The 27913-nt window shown below is 41.6% G+C and overlaps 2 protein-coding genes across 3 annotated transcripts; both read right to left on the bottom strand.

Moving 5' to 3' along the window:
- Positions 1–139: 139 nt before the first annotated feature.
- akr1a1a (aldo-keto reductase family 1, member A1a (aldehyde reductase)) lies at positions 140–9568 on the bottom strand. 2 transcript variants are annotated; one of them, XM_088994279.1, is made up of 9 exons: positions 9482–9568; positions 7954–8043; positions 7721–7840; positions 5096–5247; positions 4830–5025; positions 4478–4527; positions 1778–1927; positions 1030–1189; positions 140–947 (listed from the first exon to the last, which is right to left on the bottom strand). In XM_088994279.1, the coding sequence occupies exons 2-9, from the start codon at positions 8032–8034 to the stop codon at positions 882–884; spliced, it is 975 nt and encodes a 324-aa protein (XP_088850405.1). In that variant the 5' UTR covers positions 8035–8043; positions 9482–9568; the 3' UTR covers positions 140–881. The 2 variants fall into 2 exon arrangements, with proteins under 2 accessions (XP_088850405.1, XP_088850406.1); XM_088994280.1 differs by lacking the exon at positions 4478–4527.
- Positions 9569–11519: 1951 nt separating this feature from the next.
- dnajb5 (DnaJ heat shock protein family (Hsp40) member B5) lies at positions 11520–25169 on the bottom strand. Its single transcript, XM_088995499.1, has 5 exons — positions 25076–25169; positions 24676–24802; positions 22457–22702; positions 21015–21664; positions 11520–15156 (listed from the first exon to the last, which is right to left on the bottom strand). Exons 3-5 carry the CDS (start codon positions 22665–22667, stop codon positions 14923–14925), a joined length of 1095 nt encoding a protein of 364 aa, XP_088851625.1. The 5' UTR covers positions 22668–22702; positions 24676–24802; positions 25076–25169; the 3' UTR covers positions 11520–14922.
- Between the last annotated feature and the right edge of the window lie 2744 nt (positions 25170–27913).

The raw sequence follows: 27913 nt of genomic DNA, 5'->3' as shown, positions 1-27913 counted from the left end.
ATTTTTTTGGGCAGGCTGGAAGTTTGCAACATGTTAAGTTTCAGAAATCGGGAGATTTTCATACTTGGAGTTTGTAGTGCGTGTTAAAATAATGTGAGTGTTACAAAAGTGTAAATTAGAAGTCAATAAAACACAAACATGCCTTCATAGTTTATACATTCAAATACAGTAAAGTCTCGTGATATCGATATCTGTTATATCGATAGTACTGCTTATTACGATACTATTTCTATGAACGCAAGGAGAAAATTTACATGCCGCAGGATTGGATATATCGATAGTCCGGTTATATCGATATTTTTTCCGACTCCAGAGAATATCGATATAATGAGACTTTACTGTAGTATAAACATGCATTTTATTTTTTACATTTTCTTTTGTTTCATCTTAGAAATTATCGTGAGTGGTCAAAATCATGAGTCTCCAGACCAAATCTTGAGACTTAACATGTGGTTGATCTTCATACTGTGTTAACACCAAGTTAAGTATTCCCACCACTGCTTTGCAACTTGTAATGTAATGTGTAATTAGTATTCAATATGTTTGTGCTGTGAAACTCCTCAAATGAGATTGATGAACAGCCAATGGTGGGCATTAAACAAGAATAGCAAAGGATTCCGACTGCAAAGCTTCAACTATCCCCAAACGTTTTGTAAAAAGGGCATTAAACATGACCTCGTACTAGCTCTTCAGAATGTGATACGCCCATAACATTTACATTCATGATTATGTGCTGCCAAAATTATCAGCTTGAATTAAATATTTTGTCATGCCTTCATTTGAAAATAGGTTGACCAGGATTTGTAAAATCATTGGATTCTGTTTTTGTGTCACACAATGTCCCATCGGAATTGGCTTGGAGGCAAAAGATGACTATTGACTCAGTACGGGTCATTGAAGGGGAAATGAGGGTGTTCAGCATCTCGCCAAAGTTTCTTGTTGTCCCTCTGTGGAAAAGCAAATTGCTCACCCTTGTATTCAAGTCAACATAGACACTCCCATTTGGGTGAATACATGCACGGCGTTCACCTCGACTGTTGGGACGATGAAACGTTGGCTGCAATTGAAGGCGTCCACCAGCTTCATGTCCTCCTCTAACAGGGCGAAATCCAATAGTTGCAGGTTCTCCTGAATCCTGGAAGGGGTCACGCTTTTGGGGATGCACACAACGCCTCTTTGAATGTGCCACCTGCAGATAGCAATTGACAACAACTTGGCACGCGTATACATCCTGGCTGTCACATTGTGTGAATATTCTTTGTTAAAAAAAGGTATGAAAATGGCTCGTGATGTAACATGTATGTTTACTCATTCACTGCCAGACGTGCACAAATGTGTCCACTCCAGTGCCAGGGTTTTTGTCATTGTCATTCGAATTCCAAGACCCACAGAATTTTGAGGGTTAGGACTGCACACACATTCAATGCAACGTAAGAAACCTTAGACTCTTCTTTCATCAGAAAAAAAAGTTAATTCCTAAATTATATGGGTCTGGAGTTATATGAGCTTGAAATGAGGGCGGCTGTCCAAAGTACAATGCAATACTTACTGTACATACAGTATTGGTTTATATAGCGCACAGCTGAAGCTGGAAGGAAGCGCTAACATGGAAAAAGGGAAATGCAGCCCCCTTGTGGAAAGGAAAAAAACATGGCCAGAGGCCATGGCCAGCCCTTGTGTGAATAGCAGTCAATGAGTTAATATACTTTATCTCCGCACATCTTTGGTGTGGGGTCTCATTGGCTTTTGCAAATGGTTTGAAATGAAAACTTCCTACCTGAGTATGATCTGAGCAGGTGTCTTGTGGTATCGTTGAGCTATTTCGCCCAGTCGGGGATCCTTCAGCAGACAAGGTTCCTCGGCGGTAGCCCAGGGTCGATCCCCGCTGCCCAGAGGACTGTAGGCTATCAAGCAAACTCCCACTGACCTAGGGAACATGTTTGAGCGTGAAACTCTGCTTAGAGTAGTGATAGAGAATTCTATAATATATATATAAAATAATATTCTATAATATATACTATATGTTTAAAGTTTCGTGTAATTTGGGCCTGTTTAGATGTTTTGGATCCTCAAATGTCTATGTGCAAGGGTGTCGGCCTTCTTGGACGCAGGGCTTTTTGAAGTCCATAGTAATCACATTACAGCACGGATGCTGTAAGAAGGCTAGTCTCAGCTTGGGAGGAGAAATAAACAGTTTGATTTGCTTTCGTGAGCTGAATAAAATGATGTGGCGGGGCAGATTTGGCCCCCGGGCCTAGACTTTTGCACCAGTTCTCTACATCATTGAATATATATCGCTTATAATGTTCTAAAATTGCAGTGAATCACCAGCAAAATATATGTAGATATCTCTACAAACACTTTTAATGCCAATGCTGTGTCCATTGACGGAGGATAAAAACACAAGCCTTTGGATTCATCAAATGCCAAAGTAAATACAGTAAAGTCTCGTTATATCGATATCGGATATATCGATAGTCCCGGTTATATCGATACTATTTCTATGCACGCACGGAGAAAATTACATGCAAACAGGGTCGGATATATCGATAGTCCCGGTTATATCGATATTTTTTCGGACTCCCTTGAATATCGATATAACGAGACTTTACTGTATGTATAATTTAAACTTTAATGAACCTCTCATAAAAATATTTCAACTCAGAATATTGTATTATACTTATTGTCATATTAAACTAAAATACATGTTTGTTATACCCACATGCTCAGCTCATTCATTAATGCATGTTAAAAGTATCTATAGCAGCTTACGAATCAAATTTGAAGTAAAAAAATAATTACTTATTGTGGTTTACATGGGACAATTTGCATATTTTAGCAAGCATTAATAGAAAACCGACACCATTTTTTTTGTTTCCTGACATCAGAAAAACGTTTTATCGCATGTAAAATGCCCAAAACACGCAGGCTGAAGACCAATAAAAATGACTTGAAGTGTCCCAAAACTGCCACGAAATGAGCTCGAAACCTGGGAGATTCAGAAAGTCCCACCCCCTTGTTCGTTACGTCACTATGGGTCACATATCAGAATCAAAACAATGGCTTCAAAGAGTTCAGATTCGGAGAAGATGCTTTCTTGTTCTTCATCCAGTTATGAATATGATTCAAATAGTTTTGAAGAGGAAAGCATAAATGTTTGCAATCGATTAAAGAAGTCCTTCCGTATCAATTCGAGGCGTCTGGACTCCAATGCAGCGGCCAGAAAATGCACAAGATGGCGTACACGCGCCGTTGGAAATGAGCTGATTTGTCCGTTGGGAATTTGTGTAAACTTACACCTTCTTTATGTGTGTTACCGCAATTGGCTGCGACACACAACGATTCACCATTGCGTTATTTATGTAGTTTTCCTTCTAATTTCGCGATCAACACTATGTTTTCAGATGAAAAAAAGGACCCAAAATGCATTGTGTGTCGCTTTTTTGGTCAGGGGCGTTCTGAATGTGACGTCACTTTGGGCATTGTCATCAACTCGAAAACAAGACTTCATGAATATTCAGCGCGTAAAATATAGCTATATGCGGTGGAATCTTTGTAAAATATGCTCAGTAGAAGTCATTTGAAGCCATTTTACAAATTATGGACGCAACTTGTCCAGAGGCGTTGGTTGTCCTTTAAGGAATTTCACAAGTTTGATTTGCTTTTGTGGGCCGAATAAAATGATGTGGCGGGCCAGATTTGGCCCCCAGGCCTTGACTTTGAAACCAGTGTGTTAGAGTAACTGGTTCAAAACTTGATAAAGGTCAATCAAATGTGAGGCTGAACTATGGGTGTGGTATGCAAGTATCAAGGAACAGTGTTTTTCTTGTATTTTGCATATGCAAATAAAAGTCCAAAGAGGAGCACTGAGCAATGGTCATTGTTTGCTCCGGGAAATCGTGCTCCCGTCGGCTACAAAGACAATCTTCCCCGAATCGAGTTATTTTGTTTCACTCATTCACTGCCATTCACAAATTTATTCGGAAATTGAAAACATGACGTAGAGCGCCATTCCCGAATTTGTACGGGTTTTGTTTTTTCTTGTTTGGGTGCTGATAAAGCGCTGGCCATGGCCTCCTGCCATGTTTTTTTCGTTCCACTAGCATTTCCATTTTTTTCCATATTAGCGCTTTGTTCCAGCTTCGGCTGTCTTTAAAGCCCTATATAAACCAATATGTATGTATTGCATTGTATTTCGACCAATCGCCCTAATTTCAAGCTCATATATCTCCAGACCCATAAAATTTAGGAATCAACTCTTTTTTTTCTGATGTAAGCAGAGGGTCTAAGGTTTTCTTAACGCTGCATTGAACGTTTATGAAGTCCGAAAACTCAATATTCTGTGGGTCCTTGAATTCGAGCGACAATGACAAAAACCCTGGCACTGGAGTGGACACATTTTTGCACATTTCTGGCAGTGAATGAGTTAAACAGACAAGTAGAAAACAAAGGGGGAAAAATCCATCTTGCTACTGACCGACAGTGAGCAAACAAATCTGCTTGGGATAAATACGGATGGCACTCCACCTGCAGCAAGAGAGGCACAAAACTACACATCATCACAATGTCCTGAGCATCTAACAGTTCCGAGAGACATTCGTTTTGAATAAAATCACTACTTTTAACCACGGTTAGATTGATAATTTTAACCCAAATCTTCAACCCATGATCTTGGTATACTAAAAATGACCAATTGAACAAATAAGCGGAATAATATTTAAAAAAACTGAGTTTAGCTCACTCAGTCCCTTTTGGACCCAATGTTGGGTTAGCAATTTCAACGACTTTGCTTTGCTTTTAACCCATCGGTAGTAACGGTTGTGGTTTACCTGGTTGACCACAGGCTGGTGTCTGGCCATTCTAATGATGTCATCCATCTGCCTTGCATTGAAGTTGGACAGCCCAATGGCCTTGACCAGGCCTCTGTCCACAAGTTCCTCCATGGCGGCCCAAGTCTTTGTGTAGTGTGTGTCAGAGTAACACACACTTCCATCTTCACGTCGAGGCATCAGCTCCTTTCCCGGTCTGAACGTATGAAGAACACGCAACATGAGTCATACATACATTGTCGGTGGAATGCGTTGCAACCACCCACTGAAAGGCCATGGGCCAGTGCATCAGATAGAGGTCCACATAGGAGAGACCCAAGTGGGCCAATGTGGTCTTGCACGCTTTCTCGACATCTGAGGGATCGTGTTTGGTGTTCCACAGTTTAGATGTTACAAACACTTGATCACGACGCAAGGCCTGCGGGTAATACAACAAAAAACAGGTTACAATTCCTGTTGCAGCCATGGAACTCACAATTACCGTATATTCCGGTGTAAAAGGCGTGCCCAAAAGCCTTGATTTTCTTCAAAAGATAACCCTGCGCCTTATACGCAAGTGCACCTTATATGTGAAGTATATTGAGCCACAACTGGTCTCGCAAATACTGTGAGCAGCCACAAACTCCATTTCCCCCCTGTAGAAGAAGTAGTGCGTAACCCCAGCCTCTACTGTCGCGCCTTATACAGTGATACCCCGGTTTATGAACCCCTTGGCTTAAAAACTTTTCGGTTTACGAACGTTACAGTTATGAACATTTTACCTTGGCATACGAACTTTTTCCGTACACGGAGCTGCCTCAATGAGTGATGTGTCGTTCGTGAACAAGCCCGTTCTTCTAACAACAAAATGGTAGCCGACTGTTTTTGTCCTCTATTCCCCGCCTCCAGTCTTTGGTTAAAGCCACGTGATTGGTCAAGAATGCAGCAGGGAGGGGTGGTGGTTTAAACATTAAAGAGACAGGCAGACGACAGTGAGAGAGTTTCAACTTTGATAGTTCAAAGGCAGAGTGTAGACTGCAAGGTTAAAATATCCCATCAATCCGACTCCACAAACCCGCACAAGCCCTCTGTACACTTGATGCAAAAAGCTATCAACCCAGCTAAACAGTACATGATTGGATTGGATTTGCCTTTATTAGTCTCACAGTGGAGAAATTTACATTGATGAGGAACTAGATAAAATTATCACAAAGACCTACAAGGGATCATTCCTCAAGATGGTGAAAGAAGGTTACGTTCCTCATCAAGTGTTTAATGCTGATGAAACCGGCAACTGCATTCCATCAAGCCATCAACGACCATCACAAAGGTATATAAAACCACTTTATTATACAGTACAGTTGATTTCTTTAATTATAATACCATAGCACATTTATTATACATAAAATAAAACAAAAAATAAGGTATATTTTGTGTAGTTTTAAGGCTTAGAAAATTAGAAAGTAGAAAACCTGGGAACGGATTAATCTCATTTTAATGGTTTCCTATGGGGAATTAATTTTTGGGATACACACTTTTCGCCTGACACACTGTCTGGGAACCAATTAAGTTTGTAAGCCAAGGTATCATTGTGGTATCACTGTGGTGTGCCTTATATTTGGAAAACTTTTATATCTGTATATTTTATATTTAGAAAACATTTTTCATTCATTGAAGGTGCGCCTTAGAGTCCGGTGCACCTTATATATGGAAAATGTTTGGAAATACACCATTTATTGGGGGTACGCCTTATACAGTAAAGTCTCGTTATATCGATAACGGATATATCGATAGTCCCGGTTATATCGATACTATTTCTTTGCACGCACGGAGAAAATTACATGCAAACAGGGTCGGATATATCGATAGTCCCGGTTATATCGATATTTTTTCAGACTCTCTTGAATATCGATATAACGCGACTTTACTGTATTCCGGTGCGCCTTATACACCGGAAAATACAGTACTTTTGCTCTCATCTAATGCCAGCTCAACCAAAATACTCATGAGGATATGCAGCATAGAAATGTTGCATATGCTCGAGTTTGCGCAGTTGATCAACCCCCATGTCTTATCTCCAGCTCCCTGCAACTGATTCATCCCCTCTCTCCTCAGCTGAGGAGAAAATCTAACCGACTTGCCTATCGTCATTAACTCATCAAGTGATCTCTCTGAAAGTAGCCCATCATGTATCGTCCTCTCACGTCCTCTCAAAAAGAAGACTGGTGTTTTGGTGGACGGTTTTAGTAGTCCGTCTGTATAGGCTTTCAGCCGTACTGGAGTGGTCCATCGCGGAAAAGGTTACTTCATCTGTGCTTCTTTGAAGGTGTCGGACGTTTCGCTCCTCATCCGAAGACCTTTGTCAGCGAACTAAGGTCGTGCTGGTACCCGGGGATAGAATTCCTGGTTAGGGATAGAAGCAGCTCTGGTCACCAGGTAATCAGACTGCCAAATAAGATGAAACCTGAACCAGTGATAGAACAATAGAGGTAATCAGATTGGAGAGGTAATCAGATTGGCTAATGAGGTGAAACCAGAGCCAGGGATATAACAATAGAGCTAATCAGATTGGCTTCAGGAAGTGGTCGACTGCTCCCCCAACCTTAGAGCAGGGACCTATCATAGCTCAGGTCATGCACGGCCACCTCTGTCCATTAGGGATATAGGGCCAGGGTTACCAGCACAACTTTAGTTCGCTGACAAAGCTCTTCGGGTGAGGAGCGAAACGTCCGACACCTTCAAAGAAGTACAGATGACAGCTGAAGAAACCTTTTCATCGATGGACCACTCCTGTACGACTGAGAGCTTACACAGACATATGGCAATAACAAACAAACCAATATGCAATATGTATTGTAGGTGAATATGCAAATTAAAATACCATAGGCGACTTTGATCAAATACTTGATTACCTTGCCTGGCCCAACCCTGAGAGCCAAAGCCTCTCCCACCTCCTCTTCATTCCCATAAACCGCCGCGCAGTCTATATGCCGATAGCCACAATCCAAAGCAGTCAGCACAGCTTGTTTCACCTTAAAAAAATCAATTGTGAGAAATAAACATTCAGGACACGAAATGAAGTGCAACATTTGTCATCCAATAGCAGGTTTGGTGCAATGTCATTTGAGTCCATAATTGCCTCTACCTGTCCCGGCGCACTTTTCCACGTTCCAAGCCCAACCATGGGCATCTTCTGGCCTGTCGTCAACATCATGAAGGTGCTCATGTTCAACTTCTGTGCAGTTGACACATAAGGTGAAAGTGTGTGCAGTTATGTCCCCGTACTAGTGTGGGTTTTTTTCCTCCCGCATTCCAAAAATATTGCATGCATGGTAGGTTCACTGAACACTCAAAATTGTCCGGAGATTCGACCTTGAGCGCAAATGGCTGATTGATTATATGTGCTCTGTGATTGGCTGGCAAGCAGTTCAGGTTGTACTTCGCTTATTGGACAAAGAGTAGTGTTATAGGCTGCAGCACATCCATCCATACCACACTCATCCATCCATCACGGACACACCCATGTATTCATCCATCCATCCATAACAGACCCATCTAGCCATCCATCCATTCATTGCATCCATCCATCCATCCATCCATCCATCCATCCATCCATCCATCCATCCATCCATCCATCCATCCATCCATTTTCTGATCTGATTATCCTTCTCACAAGCACCGCGAGGTGTGCTGTATTTTATCCCAACTGTCTTCGGGCAGTCGGTAGGGGACACCCTGAACCGGTTGCCAGACAATCTCAGGGCACATAGATAACCAACTATTGACCTTCACAATCACACCTTAGGACTATTTAGTGTGCTCCATTAAACTGCCATGTCTTTAGAACGTGGGAGGAAATCACTTGGTGAAAACTCACGCAGGCACAGGGAGAACATGCAGACTCCACACAGGAAGGCTGGAGTTGGAATCAAACCCTGCACCTCCTCAATGTGAGGCAGATGCACGAACCAGTCACTACTGTCTTTCTCTTGCTTTCACTTTCTCTCTCTCTCTCTCTCTCTCTCTCTCTCTCTCTCTCTCTCTCTCTCTCTCTCTCTCTCTCTCTCTCTCTCTCTCTCTCTCTCTCTCTCTCTCTCTCTCTCTCTCACTCACTCACTCACTCACTCACTCACTCACACACACACACACACACACACACACACACACACACACACACACACACACACACACACACACACACACACACACACACACACACACACACGCTAACACACACTAACACGCACACAAATAATGCTAATGATCTTTCTATTTCTCTTTGGAAAAAATACACATGGCCATGTGAAAGATCTACTTGAGTACAGAAACAATAGTATTTGCAAAGCCATTAATCCCTGGACAAAGCCTAAAGCTGTTGAACTCCATTCAACCTAGCAAGAGCACATTTTATTTCACTCTGCGTGTTTTGGAGATCCAAGTGGACTTAAAATAATTGCAACCTCAGTGAACTCTGCTTACTCACTAGAAATAGTTGAAGCAGCAAGAAGGCATCTGTGACGGCAATTTAGTGTTGCTCATCTTAACAGATTTCTCATGCTTTGGTAATTATCTCCACTCAGAAGCACATAATTTGAATTGGTCTGAACACAAGTCACATGTTCCATCCGACTGCTTTGGATTTAAAAATGTGATAAAAAATGGAAGGGTTTTACCTGAATCTACTATCTTCCTTTGGTACTTTTGTAATCCCACTCAGAGGAAACGTTGTCGGTGTGGTTTTTAACAGACCAGGGTCAAAGTCTTCCAAACGAGTTTATCTGTAAGCAACGCTGATGTCCAAACTCCATGGAGCTTACCAAATCAGCGCGCAGGGTGTCAAAAACTTTTGGGATGCAATTGTTACAGGTTTTCCTCAGTTACTTTAGTACATTTCTCAGAACTGAATTGGAATTTGCAAAACTACTTTGGCAATTTGGGTATTGTAGTGTCAATTGTGCATATGCAGTATAAAAAAAAAAAAAAAACGGGTCCGTTTTTTTTCTCGTCCAACGTTTACATTTCTCCTTTCCAGAAAATTAGAGTATCCACACAGAATATTTAAAAGTAAAACCTTAGCCATTATTAACATCATACATCCTTTCCGAGTACATTATTATACTGGCAACATGACTCAACTGACTTCAGAGCTGAACAAAGAATTTTAAGCCTCGCTGGCTTTTGTAGGTAGCCAAAATGTCATACTATTTGTTCAAAATCTTGATAAACTTATTGGTATGCAAATGTCAAGGACAATTAAAGAAACCGACTAAAACATTTACTCATCACACATCAAGTGCAAGTCTAGCACAAGGCATGAGTTAAAGGACGAGCAACACCATTTTTTTGTTTCCTAACTGACATCAGAAAAATGTTTTATAGCATCTAAAATACCCAAAGCACGCATAAACATTTTTAGTCAAATGCAAAACACCAATAAAAATGATTTAAAGTGTCCCAAAACAACTTCAAAATGACCCCGGCGTCACGCCAAGACGTCTTGCCTTGCTCGAGAATCAAAACAATGGCTTCAGATTCGGAGAAGATGCTTTCTTGTTCCGCATCCAGTTATGAATATGATTCAAATAGTTCTGAAGAGGAAAGCATACATGTTTGCAATCGATTAACGAAGTCCTTCCATGTCATTTTGAGGCGTCTGAACTCCAATGTAGCGTCCCAGAAAATGCATGAGATGGCGCCTAAACTCCGTTGGAAATGGGCTGATTTGTCTGCTGGGAATTTGTGTCAACTAGAATCAAATAGTAGTCTTGGTGCGACACAGAACGATTCACCATCGCGTTATTTATGTGTTTTCCTTCTAATTTCGCCACCAACACGGATCAACACGAAGTTTTCAGACCAAACAAAGTACTCAAAATGCATTGTGTGTCGCTTTCTCGGCCAGGGTCATGTCAGGCATCGTCATGAACTCGAAAACAAGACTTCCTGAATATTCAGCGCAAGTCCTACAACCGAAAATATAGCTATATGCGGTGGAATCTTTGCAAAATACGCTCAGTAGAAGTCATTTGAAGTGATTTTACAAATTATGGACACAACTTGTCCGGAGGCGTCGGTTGTCCTTTAACTGTGCGCTTGGATGAAGTTTTTGTTCTTTTGATATTTTTCTGGACTTTGCATGTGGAGAAATGGGCTTCTTGGGCCATTTTTCCTATTGAGGAATGGAACAGATTCGACTGCCCGTCAATCTAAGCGCCTCCCATCATTTCCATCAAAAATGAGGGCGGGTCGAAGCACACGCCATGCTTGTCATTGTGAAAGGAGAAAAACTGCAAGCTCTCCCCTTGTGGATGATGAATTGAAAAAAAAACATCCAGTTTGAGCCATCTTTTTACCACTTGCAGTTGACTGAAAATGACATCATAGTTGCTCAAGGCTCAGGTAACGACTTATCGCCAAGAAAGTTCTCCCTAAAAAAACAAAAAAACATCTGTTTGAGTCGCTGTCCAGAACTCTAATATTAATAATTAATATTAATATTAATGTAAATACCATGTTAATGTTATAATAACCTTTTATAGAATGTCCACCATTATTTTCACCAACATAGTATGGTTATTACAATGCAGTTTGCGATAGGAATGATTTTGAATCTGTTATTTCAGACAATTTTGACACATCTCTATAATAACACACCAAACCATCAGCTTCAAACATTTGATTTATTTGTTGCTATTTTATAACAAAGAATCTTGGAAAATGCACACAAGTGGTGAGTCTTTCAGCAGAGGCATTTGTGCATTCTGGTTGGAGCCAAGGTCATATGAGGACACACCTTTTTTCTTTTTTTTTACTCAGGCTGATCAAAAGTCCAATCTGCCCTTCTTTTTTTCTCAAGGATGAGGATTTTACAACAATAACAAATAATAATACAGTAGTTCTTATGATCATACTGACAATAATATAATAGGCAATTAAGTATACATGGATTTTGTAAAATTTACAAAGTTCAGCAACAGCTTATTACAAAGCATGGTAAAATCCATATCGTCAAACTTAAAAACCAGAAATGAGAATATCTCAAAAACCTGACTCGCTCGAAACAAAAGGAAAGATTAAAATGAGTGTATAAAGTGCAGAAAGGGACGTATCAAACCATCTATGACCAAAATTTGTGATTGATTGAATAGAGTACAGTCTCGATAAATAAAGGAGATTGGATCTTCAAAGATTGTGCAGTTTGTACCCGATGTTATGTCCAATCACCATACACTCATTTCAACATGGCAGTCTTGTACAAATAGTCAGTAGGCGAGGTCAAATGTGCCTCTATAGATGACATATGACACAGCAAATGTGCCCTTATAATATTTTATACAGTATACAAGGGTTTCTGCTCTAAAAAAAGTGCAAACATAAATGTACGAATGGCACTAGCGAATTTTAAATACTAATCAATAAATAGCCTATGAAAGAAGAAAAACAAAGTAACACTGAGTTGTTATACGTCTATGTAGACTCTCGTTCGTACAGGTGGTCCATTGATGAAAAGGTTTCTTCAGCCGTCATCTGTACTTCTTTGAAGGTGTCGGACATTTCGCTCCTCATCCGAAGAGCTTCGTCAGTAAACTAAAGTTGTGCTGGTAGCTCTTGCTCTATATATCCCTCATGGACAGATGTGGCGGTGCCAGACCTCTGTTTTGATAGGTTCCTGGGGGAGCAGTAGACTACTCCCTGAAGCTAATCTGATTACTACTTTTGTCTGTCTGATTACCTCTAATGGTCTACACAGGGTTCTGATTGCCCCATTAGCACTGGTATCACCTCATCAGCACGACTAAGCTTAGTCAATGTAAGCTTCGTCACCTTCAAAGAAGTACAGATGACGGCTGAAGAAACCTTTTCATCGACTCAGTTGTTATGTTGTCGGTAATGCTCACAGTAGCACTGAGACATGGCCTTCAAATGGCAGGAGAGAGCAAAATAAAACAAGTGCCATCACAGGAGGAATCTCCACGGCGCTATGTATAATCCGTCTCCATTCAGTTGTATGGTATACTTGAACTCCACTGGGGAAGTCCAACTCGTGCTGGATTGTATTGAACACAAGGTTGCTGATTCCTCAGGATTGCTATTGTTGTGTGTAATACAGTACAATGTGTTGACTGCTCTGAAAGGACAACCGACGCCTCCGGACAAGTTGTGTCCATAATTTGTAAAATCACTTCAAATGACTTCTACTGAGCGCATTTTACAACGATTCCACGGCATATAGCTATATTTTAAGACTCACGCTGAATATTCAGCAAGTCTTGTTTTCGAGTTGATGACGATGCCTGACATGTCGTCATGTCTGGAACGCTCCTGACCGAGAAAGCGACACACAATGCATTTTGGGTACTTTGTTTGGTCTGAAAACTTCGTGTTGATCTGTATTGATGGCGAAATTAGAAGGAAAACACATAAATAACGCAATGGTGAATCGTTGTGTGTTGCACCAAGACGACTATTTGATACTACAGTAAAGTCTCGTTGTATCGATATCGGTTATATCGATAGTACTGCTTATTACGATACTATTTCTATGAACGCAAGGAGAAAATTTACATGCCGCAGGATCAGATATATCGATAGTCCGTTTTTTTCCGACTCCCGAGAATATCGATATAACGAGACTTTACTGTAGTTGACAGAAATTCCTAGCAGACAAATCAGCCCATTTCCAACGGAGCTTGGAACATTTATGCTTTCCTGTTCAGAACTATTTGAATCATATTCATAACTGGATGAGTAACAAGAAAGCATCTTCTCCGAATCTGAAGTGATACAATACCTGGCTAAGGCACATAAATAGTGAGCATGGCTATGTGGTTTAAACGGAAAGCACCGGTTTTGAGCTTATACTGCTGTTTCAGTATGTGATTGTCGTTCCCCGTAATTATTCCAGTTCCAGTTGTAAAGTTAGATAGATGATAAGATTTTTCTCATGTGGTATTGCAATATGAAGCGTGGGGACAACCGATGGTGAGGGAGGCAGATTAAATAATGACGTCATAAAAACGAGATGCTCTTGGTTAGATCGACAGAAATGCCAGCCTGCTGGTATGGTCAAGGAAGAAATCCAAGGCGTTGTGGTAAACGTCTTTGTATAACTACAAATGGTGCATTGAAAACCACTGATATCAATGTATGTTTTGAAAACAAATTAAAAAGTTATTGAGATAAAAAAAAGAATTAAAAAGGCAAGGCAAATAGTTGGGGATTTTTCGGGGTGGCCAACAGTTTATGTCAGAGTAGATCTAGTTCTGCAACTAACAACTAAATCCCAGCCCCACATTAACTCATTCACTGCCAGACCATGTGCACAAATGTGTCCACTCCAGTGCCAGGGTTTTTGTCAGTTTTACTCAAATTGCAGGACGCACAGAATATTGAGTTTTAGGACTACATAAACATTCAATGAATGTTTGTATAAGAAACCTTAGAATCTCTTCTTTCATCAGAAAAAAAGAGTTAATTCCTTAGTCATATGGGTCTGGAGTAATATGTGGTGCAAGTGGGGGCAGCTGCACAAAAGGCAAATGCAGGCCCCCCGCGGAAGGGAAAAAACATTGCCAGAGGTCTGACCAGCACTTTATCAGCACACAAGAAACACCAAACCTGAAAAAATTCGGGAATGGCGCTCCATGTTATATTTTCAATTCCCGAATAAATTCAGGAATGGCAGTGAATAAGTTAAAAGCCCCGTTGTAATCGTAATAACAATTAAGATTTACTAAGAACACGGTTAATTTGGCTCAGAGGTCAATGATGTGACATGTAGCCACCAATAACTTGAGACGCAACGTTTTTATGAGGTTATGAAGTTCGGTCATGTCGCATTCCCCTGCTGCTGTTGCTTCAGGCAATTCTGCAACGTGTTGGAAATACTTCTTGGTGTAATTAAAAGCCATTTTAAATCGCAAGAATTACAACACACACAGTGTTTCTGACAGCATCAGTCAAACCTCAGTCAAGGCAGAATGTTTGATTGCAGCTCTCGTGCCGGATCTGGTTAGATTGTGCAAGTGTGCCTCATAAAGTGTCCGGTGAGCGTATCATTCCATCAACTCCCGTCTGCGAATCCAGAAAAGTACCCGACAATATGCTGCATGGACTAACATGAAGGGAGGTGTAGTCTGATTATCTCTTTGGACTGTGGTGGGATCCTGTCGGGAAAACGCACCGAGAACTCCACGATGAGGTCACCGCATTGTGCAGGGTTCTTGGGGAAAGGCAGGCCTTCGCCTCGGAGTCGCTTCACCGTCCCGGGTTTGATGATGTCATGACAGGGAAGGGAGATAATCCGCTTTTCTAACGTGGGGATGCTAACGGTGCAGCCGCATAACGCCTGCGGGGCAAAGAATAGACACCCATGAATACTCTTGGAAGGAATGAAATTGTAAAGCCACACGTATATGGATGACTTCATGCTTCCAAGAACGGAAAAAAAAAAACATTCCATCCGTGCTTGATGCTAATGATGAAGCGTCGAGATTAACTCATTCACTGCCACAAATGCAAAAATGTGTCCACTCCAGTGCCGGGGTTCTTGTCATTGTTACTTGAATTCCAGGACCCACAGAATATTGACTTTTAGGACTACATAAACATTCAATGTAGTGTAAGAAACCTGAGACTCTCTTCTTTCATCAGAAAAAAACAAGTTAATTCCTAAATTATCTGGGTCTGGAGTTATATGATCTTAAAATGAGGGTGGCTATCCAAAATACAATGCAATACATACATATTAGTCTCTATAGCGCTTTAATGACAGCTGAAGCTGGTAAAAAGCACTGAAAAAAGGGAAATGCAGACAGACTTGTGGAAAAAAAAACAGCCAAAGGCCATGGCCAGCGCTTTATCAGCACCCAAGCATGAAAAAATAAAACCCAAACAAATTCGGGAATAGCGCTCTAGGTCATATTTTTTATTTCCGAATAAATTTGTGAATGGCAGTGAATGAGTTAAATGTGTGAAAGAGGCCTCATATATTTTTGGGAGAAACAATGTGGGCAAGAAAAACAAGGCATGTAGTGGAAAACGTTTCGGGGGGCTTGTGCAGTGTGTTTGTGTGTGTGTGTGTATATGTCTGTATGTGTGGAGAAGATACACATTGCACACACACTAATTTTAGCAACCTTCTCATGGCCAGTGCTAACGAAGAGAGGCATGAATCGGCTGAGTTCGCAAATAGTCGGAGGACTTGTCACACGGTATGGCAGCATGGACACACATGCGCACACACACACACACACGCACACGCACACACACGCACATATGCGCACACACACACACGCATGCACGCACACACACACACACACACACACACACACACACACACACACACACGCACACATACACACGCACATATGTGCACACACACACACATGCATGCACGCACACACACACACACACACACACACACACACACACACACACACACACACACACACACACACACACACACACACACACACTTAAAGCTTTGTCACCTTATCAGAATGCTTGATAAATTCAATATTTGACTTCAAGTGATTACAATGTTGCTTATTAGGATTTCGCTTATCCCTCAGTGAAGATCCCTCAGCATGTTATAAGATGAACAAACTTCCCCAAAAATGAAATTGTAGACATACTTTTCTATCCAACTCCCATTTACCACTCATATTATGTTAAGGGGTCAATTTTACCCGTTTCCCTTTAGGTGTTTACTGAAGCACCGGATATCTTTTCCTTTCCTCAAAACAGTTCTAAAATATCCCAATGGGATAGATAATATGTTGCCTCTGTTGTCAAGCATGTTTATAATATCTCAGAAACAGTTGTTGCTGATGTCACCTATTATTTCACTGTTTTGTGTGGATTTTTACGTACTGTATTTTTTTTTCAACATAATATGAGGGTTAAGGAGAAAAATGTCACAAAAATGCAGAAGTCAATACAAACTCGCCAAAATGTAAAAGTACAATGCTAACGCAGTTGAAAGTTCCCAAGGACCATAGTAAAACACAAACATGAGAATTTAAGGCTCCTATCTGCCTTTGGAAATTCATCAAATTATGTACCATAAATGAAGTTAGTTGTATTAAATACATGCGGGGTCGAACAAGTTAAGATTTCTGGAGGGAGAGTTGACGCGATTGCGAAAGTTGAGTTTCACATGATTTCAGTGATCACACGGGTCATAATTTTTATAGCGGTCCTTGACACTTTGACCTTCTTTGTGTCGCAGATCCGTTTCACAAGAGGACACATTTCAACACACAAGCATAGAAAGATCCTTTAACCATCAAAATACAGCTCACCAGGATAATGGTACCAAGTAGGTGTGACATTACAGCCATGCTGGCTCCCAAAAACTTTATTTCTCAATATTTCCCACTGTTGCTTTTATTGCATTTTTTTTGCATGCGCTTTTAGCATAGTATAGCTTTGTGTTGTACTTTGACGACATGGATGTCTTCAAAGCGACTGCAGCATTGTGATGGTGATACATGTAATAATGCATATAAATTCCACATAGGAAGACGGAAACCAAGATTCGAATGGAGACGTTTTCAGCTGACACAATTTAAAGTAAATATGAAGGTTGAAATGAGGTTTCTTGCTCTTGTACACACTGTCAAAAATGTTTATGTTAGTTCGGGTTTATATTTAAGGCCATTTCATCCAAGGCAACCAGACATTGTGTCATGTTATGATCTAATAGTGATTTGGGCTATTCTGACACTTGCTTATGTTCCAAGTTAAACCAGTCACTGTCATTACACTCACACAATGTGGTGCTACTTTAAGGGGATTTTAATGTCTGGTCTGGTGGGAATTTTAACAACCAAGGTCAGACTTGTGATCTTGCGCTGAGGTTCAAGTCAGTAAAGCGGCTGCTTGCCCACCAGAGCACACGCTGATTTTTCCAAACATGACATCAGACACTTTTTTATCTACGATGCTATAGTAGAGTAAGTGTGTGTGACTGTGACGAATATCAAAAGCCCTTTATCATTGCAGTTTATCCACGACTGATTAAGCATTCTATTTTGAAGTTCATAAATCAGTAGGTTTTAGCACTTCAGTTCTGGTTTATTGTCAGTTGCCTCATTTTCCAAGCTGACAGGTACGAAACACAGCAGTCACACTTGACCTGATTCGTACATTGTCTGTCCATTTCAATCCTATTCATGGATGTCAAAACTGTAGACAAGGGACAGAGCGTGCGAAAGTGAAATCAATGTGTTTCACTCCTCTATCTCTGAGTGCCCGAGACGGCGGTCACAAGCTGAGCAGCACAATATGACGACCTTTGGGTGCATCTGTGCCATCTAATGAGATCTGAGAATGTGGACTGCAAATTTCCCCATTGTGGGACGAATAAAGGTTTTCTGATTCTGATTCTGATCCACTGACAACACTGTGGCTCCATAAAAGTTAGGAAATTTTAAGCAACCTTCTTTCCTTACTGCATTCCCGTTGCACAGTATTTAGTCATAGTATTATTTAGTCGGGTGTGTGTATACAAACTATTGTTTTTACTAATGAATTTAAATGATCGGTCAACTTTTCCTTCTATTTTGACATGCTGTGAAGTAGACATAGCAAACACTTTTTTCAATCACTGCTGCTTGCAATGTGGTAAACAATTGAGGTTGAGTGCACTCTTCGTTGCGTTTGACTTTGATGGCAATTTCCATTGATGGTATTCCAAGATTTAATACGGAATGGGGTGCTTGTTTTGTACCTCACTTCTCTTTGGTGTTCCTCAGAAACTTCTCCACAAACTTCAACTCGTCCAGAATTCTTCAGCCCGGATCATCACCTTCAGCCCCGTCCTCCAAGAGCTCCACTGGCTCCCAGTTATTTATCGAATCAACTTTAAAATTCTTCTTTATACATTTAAAGGCATTGATAACCTTGCCCCCCATACCTATCTGACCTTCTTCAAATCTCTATTCCCTCTGGTTCCCTCAGATCCTCTTCCTCCCCCAGCCTCTGTGTGCCCCCCCTGCCCGTCTCAGCACGATGGGTGACAGAGCCTTCAGCTGCTCTGCCTCCAAACTTTGGAACTCACTTCCTCCCAACATTCGTAACATCAATTATCTTCCCACCTTCAAGTCCCATCTCAAAACCCACCTATTTAAAATTGCATTTTCTGTGTAGCTCTCTCTCTTGTTTCTATTTATAATTGTATTTTATTTATTGCATTCTATTTGTGATGGTATTTTATTTATTTTAGCACCTATGCTTGTCTGTGACTGTAAAGTCTCCTTGAGAGCTTTGAAAGGCCCTTAAAAAATGTAATATTATTATTATTATTATTATTATTATCATCACATCTTCAGGGAAGGATTAAGAACTTCTCTTTGCTTTGGATATTCAAGCATTGGACCCACTTCCCCTCTATTCCCAGTTACAGCTGCCATCCTTCCATCCCACATCCTCCAAATCCCTTCATGAGCTGCCTACTTTGGCTATGGGATGTGAGCAGTCGAATCATCACCCAAACACCCTTTTTGCCAAAAGGAAGTGGTACAATGATATCTTGACTCTAGTCCAAATAACTCCTCCGACATATTTGAGAGCCTCTTCCACTTTGGCCCATGAAATCGCAAGGCTATTTGAAAGACTCAATGTGTGTAGTTCACATATGAAGCAGTCAGAGTCACGCTGCCCTCCTTGAACTTGTGAGATCACTTAATTAAAAGTGCTGCTAGTCAGTAATATCAGACAAGCGCACACCACAATCTGTCTTTGACTTTGAAATAAGGTTCACACACACAAAACCCAGAGGCTGCTCGAATGCATGTTTACATCGGGCATGCGCACATTTCTACGGTGTTGACTGCTATGCGTTTCTGAGCAAGAGAAGCGAGGCGGTTCCGCATCGGTCATACAAGGACGTCACATTCCCCACAATATTGTGGCAGAGGATCTCGGCAAGGCTGATTCGATACACACTCAAACACACAAACATACAGACAGACAGTCAGTCACCCCTCAATTTTTTTAAGTGGATCTAAAAATACACCCTGTGTTCATAACATTAGGTACTGAGTCTATTTGGATGCCACACGTTCATTCTACTTTTTACAGTGGTGATTGACACCACGCCATTCAACAAGACAATCAAGCCCTTACCATTTATGCTTCAACCCTAAATATACCTTAAATATGACCACCAAACATTGAAATATTATGACAAACTCCTCTTGCAACATGACCATTGAGAAATAAATTGGTTACTGTCACGATTTGCAAGGTAGTGGTGGTGGACCCCACAAAAAAAAGCAGGCAGGAGGGAAAAGCAGGGTGTATTTGACAAATTGTATTAAATAAAGTCAGCAGGAACAAAATCCCAAACAACAAAGTCAACAACAAAAAGGTGCAAAGTAGCAAACAAAACCATGAGTAAAGCATGACAAGATGAAACAAACCTGACAGGGTGAAACAAACAATAACCCGACACTGAATGGTCATCCCGGGAGTCCTTTTAACTGCCACTGATTAAAATGACCAACACCTGTGCAGCTGCAGTCGGGTCCCAAAAGTGCCACCCATCGCAAACCACAACGTGATAGTTACAGATTACTGTATTTGATTTCGGGAAAAAGGCAGCAGTCGTGTGAGGACACTGATGTATAAATTGGCGCTTTGCAATTCACAAAAGTACCGATTCACACCGTCCATTCGACCATTCGGCCATTTACATTTTGACTAAGTGACACATGGCTGGTACATGACCATTTTTCAAATCTGCTTATTTTTTTAAGGATGCACAAACCTTGGTTTGGTTAAAAACTGGCATGATGCTGCGTTGTGGGCGTGAACAACGACGACTTGATTCCCCCGCCAATTAAAGCAGCTACTCTCATTCCCTTTAAAATTGAGACATTGCCCTCAACGAGGTGAAAGAATCAATTGATTTGCTGGAGTCATCGCTGTACTGTGGTCGATTTTGTCAGTAAACTGACAGTAATACTTAATTCACTGAACAGATTTCTATTGCCCAATTCTCAAATGAGAAAATGAGGCTCACGCCAGCATGAAAACTAACATCTGACCGTTTGAGCGGAATCTTGAGGCATTGCAGAATGAGCGCATATCATTTCTGCATAAAATAAAGATATTTATTTGATATAGGATCTTCTTTGAGATTGAAAAATAAACAATGAAAGGAATGAATAAGATGAAACTGAAAATTGAGCGACTTACCTCTTTCAGGCTGATCTTGCAGTTATAAATGATATTGGAACCGTCTCTCTTGAAGTGGGCGTGGTCCTTGTCTTTGAGGACAAAGGCAATGTCGGCAGGAATATTCTCAGGGGTGTGGTCGCCCTCCTTGGGGAAGGTGATCTTAGTGCCCTCCTTCCAGCCTTTCTTGATCACGATGTTCAGAATCTTGTCCTCAGTCCTCAAGCTCCTCCCATCCGGGTTCAGCCTGCGGCGCGTAATCTTCATGCGCTTGGTGCAGCCGTGGAAGATTTCCTCCAGAGACACCTTCAGCTCGTGGATCACTGGCGGGTCCTGTTGTCTTCGAGCTCCCCCCGGGCAATCTGAAAGCCCACCGCTCCGTCTCCGGCCTTCTCCTGCGAAGCCGTTTTTCATCCCTCCGCCAAAGCCGAATTGCCTCCCGAAGTGAACAAAGTGGTCGTCTTCCTCCATGTCCTGCTCAGCATCGTTGTTGTGGTCGTTGTGGAAACCGTTGGCGCGGCCATGGCTGCGGTTCGCGCTGAAAAACATATCAAAGGGATTGGATCCACCAAAGAAGGAAGCAAAGGTGGCGTGGGGATCTCCATGGAAAGTGTAGTGATGCGTTGAGGTACCAGGGGCACCGGACGAGCTGCTGTTTCCTGTCTTGAAACCTGTGACAATGTCATACAAGATTTTGATAAACTGGCCGTGGGTAATTTTAATGATGCACTTCCAATGCAATAGCAGAGTAGCATTTCCTTTCTCCAAGTCCAACTATTGACTCAAGGTGTCCAGAATGCATGGTAGTAGTGGACCCCAAAAAACCAACGTGACACTGCCTTCTTCTCCAAAAGATAGAATACGTTTCCATCGAGGTTTCTTCACCCATCATCTTTACTTCTTTGAAGGTGTCAGACGTTTCACTCCTCATCCAAAGAGCTTCGTCAGCGAACTAAAGTGCTGCTCCGCCAACCTTAGAGCAGGGACCTATCAGAGCAAAGGTCTGGCATTGCCACCTCTGGACAGTAAGGATATATATAGAGCCAGAGTTACCAGCACAACTTTAGTTCACTGACGAAGCTCTTCGAATGAGGAGCGAAACATCCGACACCTTCCAAGAAGTACAGATCGTGGCTGAAGAAAACTTTTCATTGATGGACCACTCCTGTACGACTGAGAGCCTACACAGACATACATGTTTCCATGTTATAATATTTAAACTATTTTACTCTATGTAGCAATTTTTGGAATTATACTCTTTTACTCCCCACTATTAACATGAGGCATTGACGAGGGACACTGTCCAAAACAGATGAGCTAATGTCAGAACTGCTTTTCTATTGGAACTCATTCGATTGTACATGTATATCACTACCTGTTCAATCCATCATAAACTCTCTTTCACAGTCTTTCCATTCGGGCACCCTGTATGTCCTTCTCCAAGCCATAAAGCCTCCGCTTACCTTCCTCCCCGAGCTGGTCATAGACGAGCCTCTTCTTGGGATGGCTAAGCACCTCGTAGGCTTCAGCAATCTCTTTGAACTTTTCCTCAGCATTGGCCTCGGTGTTCTTGTCAGGGTGGAAGCGCAAGGCCATGCGTCGATAAGCCTTCTTGATGTCTTCCTCACTGGAGCCTTTGGGGATGCCCAGGATCTTGTAGTAGTCTTTCCCCATTGCTGCATGCACTTAGAAGCCTTTCTCCACCTTCTCTGTGGATGTGGAGGTGCAGACACAATTGTCACGTTTGACTCTGCAGGTTTAGGATTATTCTCTCCCATTCTTGACCGATAATTTTTGAACATCCATCCATTATCTGATTTTGACAATGGATGGATTGAGTTTGGATTTCTCACGTCTCTAAGCATCCATTATTTTTCTATAAGTGTTTCCACTCTTTCACAAAAACACAAGATATCCATCATAGTTTGTTTTGTTTGTTTCAGAGATCATCACCAGTCAAATCTCTAGTGGCAGACCGTCAAGGCCAGCAAAGCCTTCTCTGCTGGCCTAAAAATATCTGAATCATGGACTGATGTTAATTATATTTTGTCCATGAATTCTTATTAAATAATTCCAAAATGTCTTTCAGTTTCCTGACATTAATTTCCCCCTGTTGTTCTGCTTCCAGGTGTGTGTTTTCGTATTTAAGCATTTAACCAATCACATTATAGCCATCATTTGTTACCAGAGTCAGAAATCTACCTGGACGCCTTCACAATCAGTTCTGCGGGCCCTGTCGCATCAAATGTGTTGATCAAACTGTTGTTTTAACCAATCGGATTTCAAGTTGGCAACACAAAAGGGGTATCAACGCCTTCTTGCAGGCGCTGGTCAACGCCAGAGTTTTCACAAAATATGATTGGCTAGTCCCTAGCCAATCATAGTTTGCGAAAACTGCACTGATCACAAGTCGCTAGTGACAAGATCATACTAGCCAGAGCTAGCACATTGTATTGGTAGCGAACTGCATTAGCAAATATATTGTGTTGATTTAATAGCAGTTTTGTCAATCCACAATGGCTGAAGAAGGAGAAGAAATGGACTTGGTTGGAGATTTACTGTTAAAGCCATTTTCAAGACGGACTTTACAAGAATAGCTGGGCATAATTAAGAAAGGTCGGCCAGTTATTTCCTGGCTAATGGTACCCTATAGTGGACTTAGTCGTAAATCACACCACATTTTTTCAGGCTGGATTGCTTCAGACGTTGCACGGCTGAAGGCATATGATGAAATCCACGGCCCGCCACTGCAAAAATCCAAGGTCAAATTTCATGGCCAATGGACCAAAGCTGCCAGAAGGGAAGTCAGGAGACGAATGAATGACAAGCAAACACAAATCCACCTCAAAATAGATAATTTTACATAGTTGTTTTTATAATTGTCTCCAAATTTGTTGGCAGTGCATATGAGGGTAATTTTGATAGTAATTGATCTTGACCATCACAAAGCAGCTGTGGCAAAAAAAATTAGCAAGTGAAACATTGATTTACAACACACAACGATGAAACCACCACCAATAAATTAATTGTTGCGCGAAATGGCGGGTGTTTATAAAGTGTCTGTGAATCACTACAAATGTTAACTTTGCTTCACTTTTAAATATTTGACGTAATATTTAGTAGTTTTTAGATTTTTTTGTGTGCAATTTTCTTATCCCCACTCCTCATATTTCCTTACAAGGTAAATGTGTGGAGCGACTCAGAAAATATTCAGTTGCAGGGAGTTCACTCAAGGACTTTCCAATCCAAGTCAATAGAGTGGCCAAAGAGACAACCCTCATAGTGTTGCCATGGTGATGCTGCTTCAGTGTTCCTGAAGTCAGGTATAATACACAGAGGAGGAATTCCCATTACCTGCATTGTCAAAGGGCTTCTCCCAACCTGCTCAGCATTTACAGCACATGAATGATTTTCGTAAATAGTAGTAAATATACACAACACCGGCGGAATTGCAGTTATCGCCTCCACTTAGTGTACAGGCAGTAGGCACAAAAAGCACAAACGATCCAGTAAATGCAAATCGGTAGATACAGAATTATAAAAAAAGGGTTGGTAAAAAGGATTTTTATGCCGCACTCGTTAGTGTAAATGAGCTAATATCGTGAATGCAGCGTTCATCTATACACAGTATGCGATTAAATAAAAAGAGATACATTAAAAGAAGGCTATATGAAAATTGTACCGAAAAAAAGACGAGGTTAGTGATCTTCACATCACCCTGCTTCGGCTTTCCCGGTTGCTCCTTTTGCTCCAGTCCGGTTCCGTGTTGCTCCTTCCCGGTGTGTGCTTTGACGAACCGCCGGTTCCGTCTTCCGTGACGTCAGGAGAGAAAATAACGTGTGAGGCGAGCCGGGTGGAATACCTCCACATAGCAACTCTTTTCCTCTCATTCCTCCGGGCACAACAACACACACTACCGGCGATTTATTTTAAAATAACTCACAGCGTGATTAATCCGCAGTGAATCCCACGACAGCTATCCAAGTTCCCCTCCCTCAAATAACCCCACCGTCTCCCAGGTGTTGAAAAAAACTTTAAAACGAGATTTTTTTGCAATAAATATTACTGATTAATTTACTTACCTTGTCTGTTGTTCAAAACCTGCTTCTGACGAAGTGTGACAATGTCGTGTCAATTATGTGCAATCTCATCCCCCAGGTTCTGCCCACATCGTGTCTGTGTCCTCTCATGTGAATTAAAAGGACGTAAGGAGCACAATTCAGGATTAAGTCTCTCTCTCTCTCTCTCTCTCTCTCTCTCTCTCTCTCTCTCTCTCTCTCTCTCTCTCTCTCTCTCTCTCTCTCTCTCTCTCTCTCTCTCTCTCTCTCTCTCTCTCTCTCTCTCTCTCTCTCTCTCTCTCTCTCTCTCTCTCTCTCTCTCTCTCATTCACTCACTCACTCATTCACTCTCTCTCTCTAACTCTCTCTCTTTCTAACTCTATCATCCTCTATCGCTCCCTATCTCTCTCTCCCCCTCATCATCTCTCTATCTCTCTCACCCTCTGCCTCTCCCTCTCCCTACTTCTCCCTCTTTCTCTTTCTTTCCCTCTTCCTCCCCCTTTCCCCTCTCTCTCTTTCTCTCCTCCTCCCTCCCTTAATCCCCCTCTTTCTGTCTCTTTCTCTCGTCTCTCTGCCTCTCTCTCTCTCACTCTCTCTCGCTCTCACTCCCACTCTACAGAAGTGCCCCTACAAAAACGTTTAATTGCAATTCATCCATCCATTAGCTAAGGGACACCCTGAATGGGTTGCCAGCCAATCGCAGGGCACAGAGAGATAAGAATATCCATGCTCATCCTATAGGAACAATTAAAAATAGAGTGTTCAATCCGCCTGCCATGCATGATTTTGGAACGTGGGAGGAAACCGCGGGAACAAAATAAAACCACGCAGGTCCGGGGAGAACATGCAAACTCAACACAGAAAGGCTGGAGCCAGGATCAAAACCCACGACCTCTGCACAGTGAAGTTGACGCGCTAACCACTGGTCCGCTCAATTGAAATCATGCAAGTGAATTGCTGTGGTGAAACCCGGAAAGTAACAACAACGTCAATAACTCATATAACACTCTGAAATGTTCTCAAAACATTCTGCTATAATGTTCTTATTTAATGTACCTATGGCATATGAACATTTCAGTAGTCTGACAGCATTTCAGTGAAAGAAATTTGCTACAAAGTGGAAATTACTCACAAGTGATATTGAAGAACAGGAAAAAAAAAGGTCTTTTTTGTCAAATCCAACTTTGGACAGAAGAAACTAAGGTCAAATTGTAGCTTGTGTTGAATAATTGGAATGAAGGACATTAGGGAAAAGGAACACTGCATGCAACAGAGAATGTACTTCCTGAGGCTGCGAAAGAAGCATGGCCTGCCACAGGAGGTGCTGCAACATTTCTACACGGCTGTCATCGAATTCATCCTGTGTTCTTCCATCACCGTTTGGTTCGGGGTCGCCACGAAAATGGACACAATCCGACTTCAACGGACAGTTAGGACGGCGGAAAAAATCATCCACTCTCGAGGACTTGCACACTGCAAAAATCAAAACGAGGGTGTGGAAAATCCTACTGGACCCTCCGCACCCTGCCCACCACCTTTTCCAGCTACTCCCCTCAGGCAGGCGCTACCGATCCATGCGCACCAAATCCAGCAGACATTTAAACAGCTTCTTCCCCCAAGCCATGAACTCTTTGAACAGTAGCCCAAATGGAACTAAGTGTATAGTGCCTTTTGCAATTTTTTGATGATACTAGTGCAGCGTGTTCGACCGGAAACAAATTCCTTGTGTTCTACATACTCGGCAATAAAAATGACTCTGATTCTCTGATGCGAAGCATACCCCATCATGGTGGGTGTAGTTTTATGATATAGCTACGTATGACTAATCTAATGGAACGTTCTAATGGATGTGTTATTGTTTCTGCTTTTCTGCGCTTTTAACTGTCAAGCGGTAAGAAATAATATCACGATAAACACATACGGTACAGCGTTGTATGTATATTGTGATGCAGATCAACAAGCAGCCCACTCTTTTCTAAACATGAACTCAGAATGCAACACCGTTAGAGGTCTGAGTCATTACTGGTGACTTTTAAGTGTCAAGTGAACAAGAAGGCGCTCTCAGCAGGGCAAAGTGTCCTGATGGGTCACTTTGACGCAAGTGCAAGCTTGAGTCATTTGGGCACCTTTTCACCTCTTCATCTATTTGACTTGTGCACACACACACACACACACACACACACACACACACACACACACACACACACACACACACACACACACACACACACACACACACACACACACACACACACACACACACACACACACACACACACACACACACACACACACACACACACACACACACACACACACACACACACACACACACACACACACGCAACCAGTGTGTGCACGACGTTGGTAATGGGCTTCAAAAAACTGGCAAATGACATATGTTGTGTAGTACTAAGCCCCATATTGCGACCAAGTACAATTATTTAATGCAGTATTTAAACCACAAAAACAGATATTTTTGATGAAGATTCCAGATTTACCAATTATGTTACCGTACCAATTTTGCCACATTGTAAAAAAGGGCTAAAGTTAAGAAAACAAATGCTGATAATAATACCACCCAAAAAGTATTATAGAGATGTTCAATTTGCTTTAGATCAGAATTGATTGTCCTCAACTAAGTGGCAAAAACAGATACAGTGAGACCTCAATTTACGAACTTAATTGGTTCCCAGACAGAGTGTGTAAGGCGAAAAGTGTGTATCTCAAAAATGAATTTCCCATAGGAAACCATTAAAATGGGAATAATCTGTTCCCGGGTTTCAATAAAATATACTTTTCAACTAAATAAGCCTTAAAACTACACACAACATACCTTATTCTATGTATAATAAATGTGCT

Source organism: Hippocampus bargibanti, linkage group LG04 (genome assembly GCF_051943395.1).
Source record: "Hippocampus bargibanti isolate YZ-2025 linkage group LG04, ASM5194339v1, whole genome shotgun sequence".
Classification (NCBI taxonomy): domain Eukaryota; kingdom Metazoa; phylum Chordata; class Actinopteri; order Syngnathiformes; family Syngnathidae; genus Hippocampus; species Hippocampus bargibanti.
The sequence above is the reverse complement of the archived record's forward strand: the minus strand, read 5'-3'. Positions and strand labels throughout refer to the sequence as shown.

Excerpts from the sequence above, each read along its gene's own strand:
- akr1a1a (XM_088994279.1), bottom strand. The coding sequence starts at position 8,034 with ATGAGCACCTTCATGATGTTGACGACAGGCCAGAAGATGCCCATGGTT. Across the intron at positions 4,528-4,829 it reads ACCAGCCTGTGGTCAACCAG|GTGGAGTGCCATCCGTATTT; the intron begins GTAAACCACAAC and ends CTCTTGCTGCAG. Across the intron at positions 1,190-1,777 it reads CCTGCTCAGATCATACTCAG|GTGGCACATTCAAAGAGGCG; the intron begins GTAGGAAGTTTT and ends TGCTATCTGCAG.
- dnajb5 (XM_088995499.1), bottom strand. The coding sequence starts at position 22,667 with ATGGGGAAAGACTACTACAAGATCCTGGGCATCCCCAAAGGCTCCAGT. Across the intron at positions 21,665-22,456 it reads TGACCAGCTCGGGGAGGAAG|GTTTCAAGACAGGAAACAGC; the intron begins GTAAGCGGAGGC and ends ACATTGTCACAG. Across the intron at positions 15,157-21,014 it reads GCAAGATCAGCCTGAAAGAG|GCGTTATGCGGCTGCACCGT; the intron begins GTAAGTCGCTCA and ends TTTGCCCCGCAG.